At 41.7% G+C, this 19633-nt stretch overlaps 1 protein-coding gene across 1 annotated transcript in view; it reads left to right on the top strand.

Annotated features, from left to right (window-relative positions):
* Positions 1-19633, top strand: part of LOC122808906 (probable calcium-binding protein CML31) — an 83519-nt gene that overhangs the window by 31625 nt on the left and 32261 nt on the right. Inside the window, exon 3 of the mRNA XM_044080028.1 lies at positions 1409-1544. Within this exon, the coding sequence (XP_043935963.1) occupies positions 1409-1544 (136 nt within the window). The remainder of the gene's footprint in view (positions 1-1408; positions 1545-19633) is intronic.

Genomic DNA, 19633 nt, shown 5'->3' with positions numbered 1-19633 from the left:
TGGAGTCCCACAAGGATCTGTCTTGGGTCCTCTCCTGTTTGGTATCTACTTCTCTGAAGTTCAAGTCAATATAAAGGGACTTTGGCTGACCAAGTTCACAGATGATTGCAAACTGGAAACCATTATTGACTCTCCAATTGATGTAGATATTCCTCAGAAAGGAATCACTGTGACCAGTGACTGGGCCTTAAGCTCAATGCCAAAAAATGCATTGTCATTTCCTTTGGGAAAAACTCGGTGCCCATGAACTAGCACATTGGTGGTAGTGCACTAAACACCGAAGGTGTGATAAGAGATCTGGTGATACAGGTTGACAGCAACCTCTCCTTTGACAACCACATTGCCACTGTGGTCAGAAAGTCATTCTATGTGGCATATCTCATTACAAAGGGTTTTTCATCCAGGAAGAAAGAGGTCATAGTCCCTCTCCACTCATCCCTTATCAGACCTATTGTAGAATACAACGTCCCATTTGGCATGTACCTCACTAGAAACCTGCAACAACTGGAAAGTCTACAAAAATACTTCACTAAGAGGATCCTGGGCCTTAAACACATGCCCTGTACGGACAGACTCAAAAGGCACCAGCTATACTCTGTGTCATATCGCCTACTTTCAGGCAATCTCTGCTTGACCTAAAAAGCCATGTCTGACCCAGAGCTGTTAGATATGCTACATCTGAAGAAATCTCAATCCATCCATGCTACATGCTCCAGGGACCTCAACCTCATTACCACAATAAACAGAGCATGCTGAAGGGACAGGTTCCTTACCCAGAGACTACCATGCTCTGGAACAGACTTCCCATTCATGTCAAGTAGAGCACCTCACTAGCCCTCTTCAAGAGAAATCTAGATGAGTGGATGGGCAATAGAAAATTCACCCCCGCGGATCACTTCAGTGGCTTTGCTTGATAGGGGCACTAGGAACTAACATCGGGCAACAAGATGCCAGGGAATCTTTTTGGGCTAGGCTTACATAGGCTCCAGGGCCGATAGCCTAGTACACACCTATGAACCTATAAACATATCTACACACACACACACACACATACACACACACACACACACAAATATAGATATAGATATATAGCTCTGCATATATTTGGGAAGAATTCTTATCAGCATAATATATAGAGGGAATGTTTATTACTTGTCTAGCCACTGACCGATGTCTGACTTGCAATGTGTCAAACAGAATGAGCAAGAACCCTTTCTGAGGGATTACACCTGACAATGCAAACATTAAAGTGTGCTTGGAGTAGTACAACATTGCAGTAAAGAACTGCACAGAGGTGGCATAATATTCACTTTTTATTTTACCTTTATAGTCTGAACTATGTTACTTTTTATTTTACTTTTACACTCTGAACTATGTGACTTTTCACATGCCTTATTCCATTTTATAGGATAAATCGGGAAAATTGACTTGCAGTGAACTATACCAAGTGCTTAAAAAATGTGATCCAAAAATAACTCAGCAAGAGTGTGACAGAATTATTCACTGTTTAGATAAAGACGGAGATGGAAAAGTGTCTTTTCAAGGTAAACAATCTTTATGAACACTTTAATAAGACAAAGAACTTCTTTGATAATGTTACACATTTTAATGACTGCAAAGTACATTAGTATCCTGTTGTAAATCTCATATTTAGCTGCATTATTTGTAATATTATTTCTTTGTTCATTGTTTATTTGTTAATTGGCGAAGTGAATTGATGTATTTAGTTTTAGAGTCAGATAATGAGAAAATAACGGTGACGTTTTACACGTAAATAAATTTCTTCTGAAAGGTTTCCTGATTCTTTTTATGAAATTAGTTATCTGTTTTCCCAAGGGAGAAAACATTATGTTGTAAGCAATAGAAAGAGATGGATACCAATTCTTCAAAAGTGAAACACTTAAACAGTGAGCAACTGAAAAGAACAGCATGTTCTTTTCCAGACTTTGTATTGTCAATTCAGAGGTTGCTGAAACTCGAGGAAAAGGAGCAACTTCCAAACAGTCATTTCATTTGATAAGAGCATGCTTCAGCCAGGTTCAATTACCTAAACATATCAGAGGAATCATCTGACATGATACCAGTAAAAGGATCATAACAATATGAGTGGACGAAAATGGCAGCTATTTAAGCAATAACTCACGGCTGGGTGTGGGTAATGCTGGATTTACCCACGATCAGTGTGGTTTGGTCACAAGGGCAAATTGTATAATGCCTCTGTGCTGCCCTTCTGCAATTTTCTGGTATCCTGGGGCATTTCTGATGTACTGCACATGCATAAGGGACTGGTGTTCCCATGCTTATGCAGTACATCACTGCTGTGCAGATGTAGCAATGGAGAAAGGAAGGTCTCCTTTGATTTTTTTAAGCTATCTCGCTATTTTATATGAGTTCTTGTTGGCATAAGCTCTCAATATGTCTTCAAAATGTGAAGCACCACCAATTTCAACCAGTTTCAACTAAGAGACTCGCATCATAGCATGTTGGCAAGCGTTCCTTATTGTTCCCATTTGCTGCATATTATACGTGGTGGTGCTTCACATTTTGAAGACATATTGAGAGCTTATGCAAACAGGAACTCGTATAACATAACGAGATATTTTTAAAAAAAACAACAGAGCTCTTCCACCATCTCCATCGCTACCTCTGCACAGCAAAAAAAAAAAAAAAGTAAAAAAAATCAGGAGATATACTAATGGAAAAAGTCCGGGTGACTGGACATTTTTCCATTAGTATATTCTCAGATTTACAACGGGTGTGCTGGTTGGGCTGGCCAATCAACGTGCTCATTTTTGAATATTAACAGTCAGTCATTGTATAATATTATGTAGTCTTGGACACCATGCATAAGGAAATGATATATTATACTATAATCAAATCAGAAGTACAATCTCATTAGTTAACACCATTTCTTTACTGAGAGTAAATTCCATTATCACTTACAAGAAAAAGGTTAGCAGCCACAACAGAAACTTCACATTGCTGCTTAGAAAAAGTAAACAAGTGGTAATTTTATTTAAATACTTCCATGAATGCATTTACTGTTTATGCACTAAACATCAAATTCAATTTTCATCCAGGGAATCTTACTGTACCTAAACAGAAACTGAATGAATTTATATTTCCCACCTGCCTGTGATTATTCATGCAGATCACACTTTAAAATGATCAAACAAAAGAATAATGTATATTAATACAACTCTCATTACACAATAAAATAAAAGATGCAGTTACTCTGCATCAGGGACAAAAGAAGCTTGCATGTTCATCTAAAGACATGCATCTGGAACGTTTCCCCAGGGCCTCTGCTGAAAATAGGCTGTGTCCTAGCCAGGCATTCCCGGTCAACAAATGTTAAATAAATAAAATAAATAAATAAATAGGTCAACAAATGTTAAATAAATAAAATAAATAAATAAATAGGTCAACAAATGTTAAATAAATAAAATAAATAAATAAATAGGTCAACAAATGTTAAATAAATAAAATAAATAAATAAATAGGTCAACAAATGTTAAATAAATAAAATAAATAAATAAATAGGTCAACAAATGTTAAATAAATAAATAAATAAATAAATAAATAAATAAATAGGTCAACAAATGTTAAATAAATAAAATAAATAAATAAATAGGTCAACAAATGTTAAATAAATAAATAAATAGGTCAACAAATGTTAAATAAATAAAATAAATAAATAAATAGGTCAACAAATGTTAAATAAATAAAACAAATAAATAAATAAAAAAGGTCAACAAATGTTAAATAAATAAATAAAAATGTTCAGTGCCCATAAGCTTGGAAAAGTGTGTTTGTGAAATGTGCTGCCAAGAACTGAAACTATATATTGTACTTGCTGAAGCAGAGAAGGAAAATACATGGAGGGATTACTTTTCACTACGACAGTGATGAGAACTAGATACAGTGGCAACAAGAAGCTCAGACGCAAGACTAGATGTCCAGTATGATCATCACAAACCTTTAAAAATGAGCATAGATGATTCTGGATAGACAATTGTGAGGAAAAGAAGATATTCAAATTAACGTTTTCACTTTGCACCTTCACTGAGATTTATTATTTGACAAGGAGCAGAGCAGCTGTCCAGGCACCCTCAATTCATCTGCTTACAAGTCTCGTAACATACATGCCTCACTTTGTATATATGGAAGAAAATCTGCTGCTGAGAAAAAGATATAGATTTAGATACTGCTTTTGTAACTGTAATTGGTAGACCAGTAATAAAATTATACAGATTATGTTTATTCGACTTGCAGAATTTAGATTTGGAATACCCTGTAGTTAATCCTTTACAAGTCAGTAGAAGTATCAACCCAACATTTGCTCTACTGCAATGAGTGTAACTCATTAGTAACAGTGAGTGTAACTCATTAGTAACAGTGAGTGTAACTCATTAGTAACAGTGAGTGTAACTCATTAGTAACAGTGTAATAACGGTATGCATAGCATCATGGGATCATAGGAGATTGCTAAGTTATCAACCCAGAGGTCATATTAAGCCTAACTGTTTCAACCCAATGTAATATTGTAGAGGTACTAGTCAATACCCAAAATTGCATTTTGTGATGATTGTCCATGTCCAGGACGGTTGTGGGCACTATCTCCAGGAAACGTTTATGGTGCCCCATTCACTCATCCAGGTTCATCTTGAAAAGTGCCATAGAGGTGCTCTGTTTCACATCAATTGGCAGCCTGTTCCAAAGAAGTGGCAGTCACTGGGGGATAAATCTGTTCCTCCAGCATGTTCTGTTTAAGTTGCATGCCATATTTAAGTCCCTGGAATGGGTAGCCCTAGACCCATTTGATTTGCAGATATGCAGTCAGTTTATTAAAGCTGTGTCTTGGGTTGTTCTGTAGGCCAGCCATAAGTCTCCCATAAGAAGTCTATACGATACGGAGTATAGTCACAGGGACATTAGTCTGTCCATGTAAGTCACATGCTGGAGGCCCTTGATCTTCTTTGTTAGAAACCTCTGAGGTCTCTCTGATTGCTGTAGGTGCTTAGTACTGCTTAGTACAGTGCATGCCAAATGGGGTGTTATACTCAATTATGGGCCAGGTAAGTGCCAAGTACAGGAGGGTTTATAACTTCTTTTGCTCTCGAGGCAATGCCTTTTCTAATCAAGTGAGCTACATTGAAAGCTTTCCTTACAATGGTAGACACGTGGGGGTCAAGGTTAAGGTCAAGGTCAATCCCAGGTCCCTTAACACTTCATGGGTACTTACTACTTAGAGCAGTGTTATTGATTTGGTAGTGTGAAGGGACATTGCTTTTGCTGAAGGGAATGATGATGCATTTCTTTGCATTCAGTTTGAGACCATGATTAATATACCAGTCACTGGTCTGTATAAGACCATCCTGGAGTATACTGACATCATTTGGGGATTCAATGATTGCACCTAGTTCGCAGTCATCTGCAAACTTGGTCAGCCACAACCCTTTAGTTTTGACCTGAACTTCTGAGAAGTATATACCAAACAGTAGGGGGCCCAGCACTGACCCCTGTGGCACCCCACTGGTAAGTGGTCTGCTGGTTGATGTGGAGTCACCCACTTTGATACTGTGTGTCTGGTCTGTGAGCCAGTTGGCAACCCATCTTACAACAAAGGGGTTTACATTCAGTTTGCTAAGTTTATTAGTAATGCCTGAATGTGGAATTGTGTCAGAAGTCTTTGTCAAGTCAAGGTATGCTGTGTGCACAGATTTGCCCTCATCAATGGCCTTGGTTACACTTTCAAAGAAATCCATCAGATTTAACAGGCAGGATCTGCCCTTCATGAAGCTGAATTGGGTAGGATCCAGAGTTTGGAGGTTACCTATGTCTTTCTTTATGAGGTCCATAATGATACATTCCATGGCCTTACAGATGAGGCTGATCAGGCTTATGGGCCTGTAATTCCCCGGGTCTGTTACTATGCCACCTTTGTGGAGGGGAATAACTGGAGCCATTCTCCATTCCACAGGAACAATGCCTAGGGTTAGGCTATGATTAATCTATCTTCATCGATCATAATCTGTATAAGCAATTAGCAGAGTTTGGGTATTTTAAGAGGCCACATTTTATTCTAAGCCTTCTGTCATTTAGTTGTAGTCCCACAAAAAGTTGTTCAGTTTTTCATCGAACCATGATGTAGAATTTTAATTTAAATAAATAAAACTGAGGCAAGTGATGTGTTACATTAAGTGGATAAATTAACAACTGAATGTAAACTACTAGGGGTTTTGCCAGAAAACTCCATTTTGCACTCACAAACTCTTTTTACTGCCCCCCCAGCCCATCTAGCATTAAAAATGTTGCTCTTTAGCAGTTAAAGGTACACAGAATTTTCTGTGTTTTCCACTAAAACTATTAAAGATATTGTTTTTTACATGAACAGTCATACCTGTAAGCAAGTTATGTACCTATTGCTAGAGGCATTAGTTTAGACTTAATATAGCCTGTCAAAAAAGCTACAATGTTTCTGAGTGATGTAAAGAAAGAAAATGTACTCTGTGGAGTACAAAGACTATACTTGGCTACACCCTTGTAAACTACTATTCTTAAAAATGATATAATGCTTTTAAAACCCACAATAAATATAGGCTGTGGTATATAACAACATATGGGTCCCCTTGCTCCCATACTCCACCAAGAATGAGTAAGTCTTAGCATAACCTAAAACCAGAAATGGGATACTGTTGTAATTTAGGATTGTGGAATGTGGAACAAATCTTGAGTAAATCAGAAATAAAAATATAAGAATGCACTCATAATTCACACGTACCATTACGAACAGAGGAAGTGCAGCCTACACATTGATATAATTTTATTCATTTCCATTTTAGAAATTCATCTTTTACCAGATAAGAGGTTGATCCAAGACCTTTTTTACCCACAACCGAGACTTACTATGAAGCTTATGTAGACATAAGTGCAGTAACAGCAAAGAGGGGGAAAGGATGCCCGAGCCAATACTTAAATAAACTGCAATATCACTTAGATGGTTTTGAAGACACAGGCTCTAGTTAGAGCCTTAGGAAGGCATCTGTAAAAAAAGAGTATGTTTTAGTTAGAAATGAAAACCAAAACTCTAAAATTAATACAAACTCCCACAAAGTAATATCGGCATTCTGTAGTCATATAACTGCTAACCTGCTTTTGTTGCCATTACAAACATACCATATTCGGAACATTCGACCAAAGGGGTGGTTCCCACATAGGTTCATAGGTGTGTACTAGGCTAATGACCACAAGGGCCTATTTTAACCTAGCCATGCATCCCAAATCTCTCACAAGTTCTGGTGCCCTTGATACATGTAGGTAGGGGCCTGGGAGGTGAAACATTTGCAAGCTGGTGCCTGGGAGATGAACCATTTACAAGCTGCCTGTGTCCATTATAGACACACAAAATATATAATATATGTATATATATATATATATATATATATATATATATATATATATATATATATATATATAGGTATGTGTGTGTGTGTGTGTGTGTGTAAGTATATATAGCTATAGATATGGATGTGGATATAGATATATGTATATATAGATATATATATATATATATGTATATATATAGGTATGTGTGTGCGTAAGTATATATAGCTATAGATATGGATGTGGATATAGATATATGTATATATATATATATATATATATATATATATATATATATATATATATATATATATATAGTTGTGTGTGTGTGTGTGTGTGTAAGTATATATAGCTATAGATATGGATGTGTATATAGATCTATGTATATATATATAGGTTCATAGGTTCATAGGTTCATACTAGGCTATCTGCCCAAGGGCATTTATAAGCCTAGCCCATAGTTATTTGGCTTTCGCCACCCCTTTAGTTTGAATAAAACTATTCCCATTATTTTGCTGTGCCTCTGTCAAGCAGTGACACTGAAGTAATCCCTGGGGTATATCTGTGATCCCCCATCCATTGGTCAAGATTCCTCCTGAACAAGGCCAGCGAGGTGCTCTGCCTCACATGTACCGGGATTTTGTTCCACAGCATAGGGAGTCTCTGGGTGATGAATCTGTCCCTCCAGCACGTTCTATTAATAACCGTGTCAAGGTTTAAGTCTCCCGCCCTTGTGGTTCTGAGGGATCTAGATTTTTTGAGGTGAAGCATATTCATCAAATCAGGGTTTGACATGGCCTTATATGTCAGGCACAGGTCACCTCTGAGCAAGCGGTATGAGACTGAATAGAGCTGGAGTTCTTTCAGTCGGGCAGCATAAGACATATTTTTGAGACCCTTTATCCTTTTGGTGAGGAACTTTTGGGGCCTTTCCAGCTGCTGCAGGTGTCGGGTCAGATACATTCCGAATGGGGCATTGTACTCAATCATAGGTCTTATGAGTGATGAGTACAGGGGGACGATGACCTCCCTTGATCTAGATGTGAATCCCTTCATGATCAGGTGGGCAATGTAGAAGGTTTTCCTATCTACTTTAGCAACATGAGTGTCAAACGAAAGGCTACTATCAACCTGGGTCCCCAGATCCCTGATGACTTCTTTTGTGCTCAGTGGATTGCCACCTATATGGTAGCTAGGGGTAACCTTGTTTTTCCCGAAGGGTATGACTATGCATTTCTTGGCATTTAACTTTAGGCCATGGCTCTGGCACCAGTTATCCATTTCTGTGAGGCCCTTCTGAAGGATATCTGTGTCAGATGTGTTTTCGACTATGGCGCCCAGTTTGCAGTCATCTGCAAACTTTGTCAGCCATAACCCTCCTGTGTTTGCTTGTACTTCAGAAAAGTAGATGCCGAACAAGAGTGGACCCAGGACTGAGCCCTGTGGGACACCACTTGTGACAGGCTTTGAGTCTGACATGGCTCCAGCAACTCTGACCCTGTGGGTTCTGTCACTTAGCCAGTTTGCAACCCATCTTGTGATGTATGGGTTTACATTCAAGCTGATGAGTTTTTCGATGATACCTGAGTGGGGTATTGTGTCGAAGGCCTTTGCCAGGTCAAGGTAGGCTGTATGGACTGCCTTTCCCTCATCAATGGCCTTGGTCACCATTTCAAAAAAAGTCATCCAAGTTTAAAAGGCATGATCTGCCTTTGACAAAGCCAAACTGGGTTGGATCCAAAGTCTGCAAGTTCCCTATGTCTTTATTTATGAGTTCCATTATGATCCTCTCCATGGCTTTGCAGATAAGGCTTGTCAAGCTAATGGGACGGTAATTTCCAGGGTCGGTGGAGGCACCGCCCTTGTGAAGTGGGACCACAGTCGCCGTGCGCCACTCCTTGGGTACGTATCCTGAGGTGAGGCTAAGATTAAACAGCTGTCCTAACTGCGGGTTTAATTCCTCATTGAGTTCGTGGAGCACACAGCCGGGGACACCATCCGGTCCCATGGATGCTGTGTTTTTTGCTTTGGAGAGAGCAGTTCTCACCTCGGCGTTTGAGATGTTTGGGGGGCTACAATCCTCTGGTATAGATATCTCTCCTTTTGGGGGGGGAGAAGTTTGCACTGAACCTGTCAGCCAGTATGTTGGCAATGTGTGTAGGTTCAGTAATCTTCACATCATTTTGAACTAATTCTGAGCATATCTGGGAGTTTCCTCCTAGGTTTCTAACATAGCTAAAGAAGGCCTTATGATTGTCTTTTGAGTCCTTGGCGATTTTTCTCTCAAAATTTGCCTTGGATGATTTTATGAGAGCTCTTAGTTTTTTACTTATAATGATCAAAGGTGTCTTACCTTTGAAGGATTTTGCTCTATCTTGTAGTAGCTTCCTCCTTTTGTTGTAGAGCTTGTTTATGGCTGGGGTCCACCAGACTGGACGCTTGCCTTTGGTACAAAGAGTCTTAGTTTTGTTTGGAATTGCCTGATCCATGCAGTCCTGTAGGTGCTGGTAGAAGGCATTTGTAAGTGATTCAGCGGTTTGAGTAATGTTTACCACTGGCTCAGGGGCCTTAAAGGAGACCACACTAGTTTTTAGAAGTGTGAAGTCGGCTTTTGAGAAGTTTTTCACTGTGGTCTTTTTATTTCAGGTGGGGCGGATGAGGACCTCCAGCGAGATTAGTTTATGATCTGATCTCACCAGTGAGGGGTATACTTCGGTGTTGAACATTGTGATCCCATGTTCGTGATGATGAGATCAAGTATGTTTTCTCCTCTTGTGGGGATGGTGACTAGTTGTTCCATGGCATTTGAGTTTATGAACTCCAGGAACCTTTGGGCTAGAGTGTTTGGGCTTGAGTAGTGTTCCCAGTCTATATTAGGGTAGTTGAAGTCACCTAGTATGATGGTGTTTGGAGATACATTTATCCCTCCATTGTTTTCAGGAAGGCCATGTGAGGTTCCTGAGTTTGAGAGGGTGGCCTGTAACATGCTACAAATTGCAGAGCAGTCTTGCCTATGGTTAATTGCACCTGGATGGTCTCCGATGCATCGTGCATTGCCACCAACCTTGAGGTGTGGGTGTCCTTTATGAATATGGACACCCTCCTTTCTTGGTGTTGTCCGGATTTTGGGGCCGGAACACATGATATGAGGTGAAACCTGATAGTGCTGGGGTGCTCTCAGGAGCCTTGAACCAGGTTTCTGTCACAGCACAGACATCGATGTTCTCCATATTGAGAAGGGCCTCGAGTGCGTGCATCTTGAGATTGAGACTTCTGGCATTGAGCAGCATTACCCTTAGTTTTTACTTTTTGTGTTCTAGGGTGGTAGGTTTAGAATTTGAGCCTTGCCTAAAAAAGGCACTATGGGGGTGGCAAGAGCCTTTGCCAATATCCGGAAGCCTAGGGGTGACAGGTGCAAGCCGTCCCTTGCGAAGCAGCGTGGCTTGTCCAGCATGTCATCCCAGGCAGACAGACATTGGATCCCCTTTGAATGACACCAGAATTTAAGCCAATTAGTAAAGCTGATCATCTTATCACTGTATTGTGGCATCATTCTAGGTGAAGGTAGGATATTGCTCAAGGTCAGGGTCATACCTGCCTGGGCTACATAATCAGAGAGTTCCTCAATGTCTCTTTTCATGTAGTCCAAGGAGGTACGTCTCAGGTCGTTGACACCAGCGTGGACAATGACTGAGTCGTACTTGTATCTGCTGTTGAGAGACCTGAGTGCTTGTGTTATGTGGCGGATTCTAGCGCCCGACAGGCAGCTTACTGTGACCTTCTTCTTACTCAGTCTGGTGAGCGGGACGTCAGTGTGTCTGACTATGGAGTCACCTATGACAAGTATGTTTGGTGTTGTATTTGGCCTTAAGGGCAGTGACTGCTTTGCACACTGATTTTGTTGTTTATGTGTTGTTTGTGTGGTGTATTGAGTTTGCAGTTGCTTGGGTGTCTGCTTTGGAGGCCTCTGCTGTTTAGGTAAATTTTACTCAGAGCCTCCGAGTATGTCTTAGTGTGTTTATGTGTTTGATTCAGTGGTGTGGTTGAGTTATGTGAGACTGGTATTGTGGTGTGTGTAGTTGCCTTCTCCTCCTGCCTGGTCTTGCCAGTCCTGAGTTGAGAGAGCTCAGCCTCCAGTCTGGCTAAATAGCTACATCTCTCACAAGTGTTAGTGTTACGTGGGAGGAGGAGAGGGTTGTCCGTGTACATGAGGCAATTGTAACATTGTCTCAGAATTCCCAGATTCACCAACTGGGCAGGAGAGGACACCAGCATCTGACCCTTCGACATGCTAGAAAGAATTATGAGTTGGTATGAGACAGAAAAGTAGTGGGCTTAGCAGGGGAGTGCTTGACCTGCTAAGAGAATGCTTATAAGACAAGGGATATGCGTATAAGACAAGTGCTGAGCTTTTTGAGAAGAAAAAGCTATTTGGAACAAGTGCTGCACTTTTTAGTGTAGGTGTAAACTGTTTAGGTTCCTAACAGAGCAGTTCTAAGGGAAAAATTGAAGAACAGACTTTCTGGAGCCAGAAAGAGTTTAACCTTGTTTAACCGGCGCTGCCCGATGCTGCTCTAGTGGCAACTCCGCTAAATCGCTAAAGCACGTTAAAGCGTGCTTGATAGCAGGGGCTGGAAAGAAGCAGGAATAGACCCAAAAGGGAAAATAAAACTACAGTTTCAAGTCAGTAACCACCTCTACGGGGGCAGGGAAGCTGCTCAATGTTAGTCACTGCCACTGATCAACAGAGAGACCCTCCTTCAGCCCAAGCAAAAATGGCCTCACAGAAACTTTCAAACAGTTCAGGAACAGCAAGCCTGTAACTGAACTTTTTTAACTCTCAGAAAAGTGGGAAAAAGCAAGATTTTTTTTTTTGTTTTGTTTTTACAGAGATAGCAGAGGTTCACAAGTAATATCAAGTTATAACAGTGCAGTAAATGACCCCACACAAGAGTGCTAGGTCAAGGACAGAAAATATGCAAGTTTTAAGAAAAAACGATTTAAAATTAAGTGCAAACAGGAAATTCAGCAAACAGCTTTTGGTTGTGCTCTAAATACAGCTACTAATACAGAAATCAAGTTTAACAAGCCAGAACATGCTCAAGCTAGGCAGCTATGCAGAAAAACTTAGCAAATAAACAGAGAAAAAATACTTAAAATCTCAAAAGTGGCTCCCTTCTTCTCTCAGCGTTTTTTCCTCTTGGAGGGTGCTTCACCAACAGCCAACAAGCCTGAAAAGACGCCCAAACCATGAGGCAACTAGGTTTTAAGAGAGGAAGATGAAGGAGTTATGGAAATGACCCCTAGTGGCCTACATATATAGGTATGTGTGTGTGTGTGTGTGTGTGTGTGTGTGTGTGTGTAAGTATATATAGCTATAGATATGGATGTGGATATAGATATATATATATATATATATATATATATATATATATATATATATATATATATATATATATATATATATATATATATATAGGCATGTGTGTGTGTGTAGGTATATATAGCTATAGATATGGATATGGATATAGATATATATATGGTTTCGGGTTGTGCAGTTTGGATGTTTTCATTTTCACTTTAATACCTTGGAGCTCTCTTTTAAACTTCAAAAGGAAAAAAATGAATGAAGTTATGGTCATTCTCACAACCATGTGTCTTTGCTTCAAGGAGAAATCCTTCACTCAGTAAATCTTTGAAACCAGGGCTGCTTGCTTAAACCTTAGTTAACTTACTCTGTTCATCTCAGTAAAATATACTATAATTAATGGACTATTGTGTGTGATACAAAATTTCCCGTCTTATAATCCCCGAAAGCCAAAGCTTCTACTGCTGCCAGTTATGATACCAGTGTTTTGAAAATGGCTTATCATTGATCACTGGTACTTCTTTTTCTCAACTTCATTAGAAAGCAAGTGATGTTCATGTCCTCAGGATCACATGCCACTGTGTCACTTCCTGTAACACTGGATTCTACTTAATCACCCAGAAGGCAAGCATTGCTAGCAGTTACCAGATCAGCACGATTCTGTTTTTTTCATAAACCACTGGACAATGCTCAGCTATCTCCTTAGAATCAGTTCTTTCAATGACTACTTAAATACATCTTCATCAAATCCTCCTACTCTGTTGTGTTCTGTTTACTCTTTCAGTGTTCACAAAAACCTTTTTAGTCCTGGGTTCAAAAGTTTGAAATACACTGCCAGTGTATATTAAAAGTAAGCACAAACCATCAATTTGATGTTAGTCTTACCATTGTCCACAGTTGTATTAATTGGTTCTCAATAAACCACAATTTCTGTTTACTAAGCAGTAGTCAAATAAGCTAAGTCCTATTTGAGTTGTTTCACACACCAACTAGATTTAAAGTAGATGACTTGGACTGCTGTATGGTTATCTGTATCTCCTGCCAGTTTTATGCTGCTGGGCCGGATTCACGATGGCTTGCACAGAGTCTAAGAGTAGAGTAAGACTCCATGCAGCCATCATGTCTGACGAGCGATCCAGGAACAGCCTGTAGGGGCGTGTAAGAGAGCTCCTAAAATGGCTCCTACATGGACAGGGCTGGGATATGCAAATTACCTCAATTGCAGGTGAAAGGCATGCAAATGAGGTAGATTTGCGATTCAGGAAACCCAAACCTGTCCGAGTAAGAACAGTGTTATTTGCAGAAATGTACTCAGTTGACAAATGAGTACCGTTCTGCAAATAGCAAAACGGAGCCGTGACAGCTCCAAATAAAGGTTGCATCCAGTGCAGGAAGCATGCCAATGGCCAAATATATGGCCATGTGAAATGTTTCCTGATGCAATATGAAAATAAAAATATTTTATTTTTTTCTTCGATTTCCGATGTTTAAGCGTAGAGCAGCACCGTGCAAACGGGCTGCGCTCTAAAAACCAGAATACTAAAAATTAAAACCCACAAATGTGGATTTTTATGTAAATTGTCAATGTACAATGCAAGGGAATGGCAGGCTGAAGACAACATGGCCACTGAGTAGAGTTTACCAAGGTGGGAAGCTCAGTCTAAGACATGTAACTAAGCATTAGTAGGCAATCCTATGTAAATGAGCGTTAGGATAGTGAATTGCAAGTTTACATAGCAAATGAGCACAGTCAGTGGAGTGTAGGCGTAGGATATGGGGAGTAACAGAGTAGAAGATAGGTGACATCACGAAGGGGGTATGTATGAAAGAAGTGAAGCTCATTGGAGCAGAGTGGCATGTGTCAGCTGTCATTTATACATCATGGAAAGAGGTGTGTCAACAGGTAGGCTAGGGAAAGGCAAAAAATGGAAGGTGTATGCCATGGATAACACCAAAGTTTCTTGCCGAGCGGGTATGCGTGTGTGTGCGCGCGTGTAAACCCGAGTAAAACAGAGTGTGTGCGTGTAAGCGTGAGTGCGCGTGTTTAAGCCAGAGTAAGCATGTACAAGGCTGTTTAGAGAGTTGTAAGTGTGTTTGCACTGGTGTGCAAGTTGTAGTCCGTGTAAGCATGTGTGCGCGCATGTGAGCTGCTGTGAGCGTGTTTGCGCTTGTGTGCATGGCTTGCTCACCCCCAGGAAACTGAAAGGAAATAGGAAGCACAACAAATAGTAGGAAGCTACCAGGGAGTACAAGCAGAGCTAGCAGGTGAAAACAATCCGAATCAGGCAATTACACAGGCAGTACACTAGCCCAGCCCAGCCTAGCACTTAAAACTCTGCAAACAACAGTCAATAATGTTTCTCACAAGAGACACTGCAGTAAGCTAATAGAAGTGAAAACTGAAAAAGCTTTACTGAGACAAAGAAATGTTAGGGGCTGCCATTGCTGTTATAAGGCGACATATGCAACATGCTGAGGGTGGTGACAATGGAAATGCTGCTGGACAACCGACAGTGAGGAGATGGAGTAGAGCGTCCAGGCCCAGGGTAACCTACCAGGGGCTACATGAGCTGGAGATAGTGGAGCACTATAGAGTGGACAGAGACCTCCTGCAGCAAATTGTTGAGCTGTGCAGGTCACGCCTCACACACAGAACCAACAGAGGGGTACCCATCCCAGTGGAAACCAAGGTATGTGTTGGCCTAAGAATATTAGCAACAGGTACCTTCCAGAGACCAACTGGTGATATGATGGGGATATCACAGGCATCAGCATCCAGGGTACTGTACCAGTTCCTGGATGTCATGACAGCACATGTCGATGATCATGTATATTTCCCCAATTCCCATGAGGTATTGGCCAGCAATATGCATCTCTTCCAGCAAATAGTGGAATACCCTGAGGTAGTGGGTGCAATAGACTGCATGCACATATGCATCAAAGCACCAGCCGGCGAGCGGGGTAGGGTCTACTTCAACCACAAGGGCTTCCCCTCCATCAACTGCCAGGTCGTGTGTGATGCCCAGGGCATAATACTGAATGTGTGTGCAGGCTGCCCTGGAAGCTACCATGATTCCCATATCTGGCATCTGATGCAGCTGTACCAGACATTTGCCAATGGGGACATCCCACATGGTCACCTAGTGGGGGATGCTGGCTATGCACTGGAGCCATGGCTGATGACACCCATCAAAAATGCACAAACACCTGAACAGGAAGGCCATAATGAGGCACATGCACAAACATGTAATGTAATAGAGCGTGTGTTTGGGCTACTCAAGTCACGGTTCCAGTGCCTGGACACATCTGATGGAGCCTTGCAGTACTCACCAACTACATGTACCCAAATTGTCATGGTATGTGCTATGCTACATAATATGATCCTGCGAAAACAGCTGCAGCAGGACCAGCATAGGCCTGGGCCAAACAGCCCCCACCATTGCCAAGGCCTTCACAGGCAGAGCGTGACTCGGAGGAGAAACAACCTGAGCCTGCCCCAGTAGGCAGAAGGAGGTGTGCTCAGTATGCTTTGGCCTTGGCAAAGAGGCAACGCATAGCACATACACTGGCTCAGTAGGAACTCTGGAAATTATACCTCTCTCCGACTTGCACATATAGTAAAAGGGATGCCTAAGTTGACACTACCTGCTTTCAAACATGTACAGGGAGTGTAGTATGTGCATCCAACATAGGCAGCCCTGCAGCATCACCTAAGGCATGATTGTCATGTGTTAAGCAATATAAAGCAGTGCTAAACAGCATTTACCACCATGTAGTATATGCAAACAAAATCGCACACACCAACTAGCACAACTGTGGTCAATGTTCAGTAATATTGTCCAACGTCCAGCAATGTTGGTGAATATTGAGCAATGTCAGACAAGCCTGGTCATAGCTGAACAAAAGCCAACATGCTCATATATGCTTAACTGGCCCTTAAGTAGTCTGGTCTGCTCTGTATGAAAATATAAAGCAGTGATGGGCCTCGAACCCAGGATACTGTGCACTATAGCCAAAGTACTGAACCACTAAACCATGACAGCATTGCAGTGGTCAGTTTGTATGAAGGAATGTTGATAAGTCTATACAAAGTATTTCATGGAAACCCTGCAGGCACAGCACAATTCTTGTCGAGTTATGACACAAAGGTGAATCCTGCAGTGAGAACAGAACCTAACTTCCAACACACACAGCATAAATGTTAATATCGGTCATGTTTGCACACATCAACAAATGTAGTGGACCTCAGATAGCAACATACTGGAAGGTCACACTGGGCATGCTCACACACTTGAATAAATGAGACAAATGTCAGGCAATAAAACACGGAATGGCAAAACTGGGCATGCTCACACACTTAGGCCATGTCTGAGTAGAGCAGTGGGCCACGCATATCTGGCAGTTGCATGTGTTAACCAAGGAACCTGTCACTATACAGCAATCCGCCCTGTGCACACAGTTATATGACAACAGACACATCTATAATACAGTGGAACCCTGTCATAATCAAATATGTTCTGCAGATACCAAAGTTGTTCATAGAAACTGGTAAAGCAAAGATGATAAAGACCTGCAAAAAGTATTTGCAGTAAATATTGTGCATCTTGAACATTAGCATAGGTTCAGAGGTCGATACTAGGCTATCTGCCCTAGGGCATGTACAAGCCTAGCCAGAGTGTGTTTGGCATTCGCAACCCTGTCGGATTACTACACTGTGTGTGTGAATAGTAGGTCACACAAGATAGCCCATGTATGTTTAGGCTAGTGTGCCTCTGTCTAGCAGGGACACAGAAGATATCCCAGGGGTAAACATACGATCACCCATACAGTCATCAAGATGTCTCCAGTAGGTGTTCAGTGGGCGGCTCTGCCTATGTGAAACTGGGATTACATTCTGGAGTGAGTGGAGCCTCTGGGATAAGAATCTGTCCCTCCACAATGTCCTATTAACATCTGTGCTGAGGTGTATGTCCCTGGAGTGTGTAGCTCCAAGGGAGTCGGATATCCTGAGGTGGAGCATGTCCAGTAATTCTGGGTTGGGTATGTCTGTAAACAACAGGCACACATCATATCTGAGTAGGTGGTAAGCGAGTGAGTAGAGCTGGAGTTACTGCATCTGAACTGTGCAGGGCATCTGTGTGAGTCCCTAGATCTGCTTGTTGAGGAACTTCCGTGTCCAGTACAGTTGCTGCAGGTGTCAGGTAAGGTACACCCCAAATGTGGCATTGTAACCAAGCATGGATGTGATGAGTATAGGGGCACTGACCTCACTCGATCTAGATGTAAAACCATATGGGATAAGGTGGCCCACATAGAAGGTATGTCCAACCACTTTGGCAATGTGAATGTCAAAGGTGACAGTATGAACAAGTCATGTCCCCAAACCACTAACAACTCCTACTGTATGTAATGGAGTACTACCTATGTGGTAATGTGTGGGCATGTTGTTATTCCCAAAGGGGATGACTATGCAACTAATGGCATTTAGCTGTAGGCCATGGCTCAGGCACCAGTCATCCATCTCTGTGAGACCCTGTTTGAGTATGCATGTGGCAGCTGGAGAGTTGATCATGGCACCCAGTTTGCAATCAAGTGCAAACATGTTCAGCCATATTCCCCCTGTGGTAGCCTGTATGTCAGACAAATATATACTGAACAAGAGAGGTCCCAGGACTGAGCCGTGTGGGATGCCATGTGTAACTGGTGTATAGTCAGACATGGCACCTGCAATTCTGACCATGTGGGTGCTATCCCTGTTCCAGGTATCAATCCATCATGTGAGATATGTGTCCATATCGACGCTGGTGAGCCTATGCATAATGGCCCAGTGGGTTATTGTGTTGAAGGGTTTTGCAAGGTTCAGATAGGCTGTGTGGACAGCCATCCCTATGTCGATGGACCTGTTAGCCGTTTAAAGAATACAAACAGGTTCAAGAGGCAAGATCTGCCCAAAACAATGCTGAAATGTGTAGGACACAGTGTCCATAGGTTCCCAATGTCTATGTGTATGAGTCCCATGACAATACACTCCATAGCTTTGCAGAACAGGCTACTTAGGCTTATAGGGCATTATTGTCTGTGGTCCTTTGTGGCACCAACTCTGTTGAGTGGGACCACTGTCACCGTATGCCATTCCTTGGGTACATATCCTATGGTAACTCCGATATTGAACAGTGATGTAATGTGAGGGTTACGTCTGTCATGATGCTCATGTAAGATGCAGGCTGGGACACCGTCTGGTCACATTGATACTGTGATGTACGCTTTGGGGAGGGCAGCACTCACCTGTTACTGTGTGATGTCAGGGAGGTTATACTCTGTTGGGATGCATAGTTGCTCCTTAGGGGGGATGGCTGGGAGACATCTGCACTGAACCTGTTTGCCAGGATGTTGCAATGCCAGTGGGTTCAGGGTAGGTTTAGTCAGTATGCAGTAACTCACAGCATATCAGTGAGTGTCCACCCAGGTTCCTGACATAACTGAAGAAGGTGGTGTGATAGTCCTACATGTCTGTTGCAATTGTCCGGTAGAAGCGGCCCTTAGAAAAGTTCATGAGTGATCGTAGCTGTCTTCTAGTACAGATCACAGATGCCTTCCCAGTCTGGGATTGTGCTCTATCATGTAGTAGCTTCCTCCTGACGTTGTACAGCTTATTAATGGTTGGGGTCTACCAGACAGGTCCCCTGCCATTGGAGTAGTGAGTTCTGTTGTTATTTGGGATAGCACAATCCATGCAGTCCACTAGGTGTCCATAGAATGTGTATGTAAAGGATGCAGCAGTGTGAGACGTATTTGCCACTGTCTCAGGGTCTCTGAAGGATACCACCTTGCTGCAGTGAAGTAAGACGTTGGCTCATGAGAAGTTCACCAGGATTACCC

Source organism: Protopterus annectens, chromosome 1.part1 (genome assembly GCF_019279795.1).
Source record: "Protopterus annectens isolate FY-2018-M chromosome 1.part1, PAN1.0, whole genome shotgun sequence".
NCBI classification, from domain to species: Eukaryota; Metazoa; Chordata; order Ceratodontiformes; family Protopteridae; genus Protopterus; species Protopterus annectens.
Note: the sequence above shows the minus strand (reverse complement) of the source record. Positions and strands in the feature narration are given on the sequence as shown.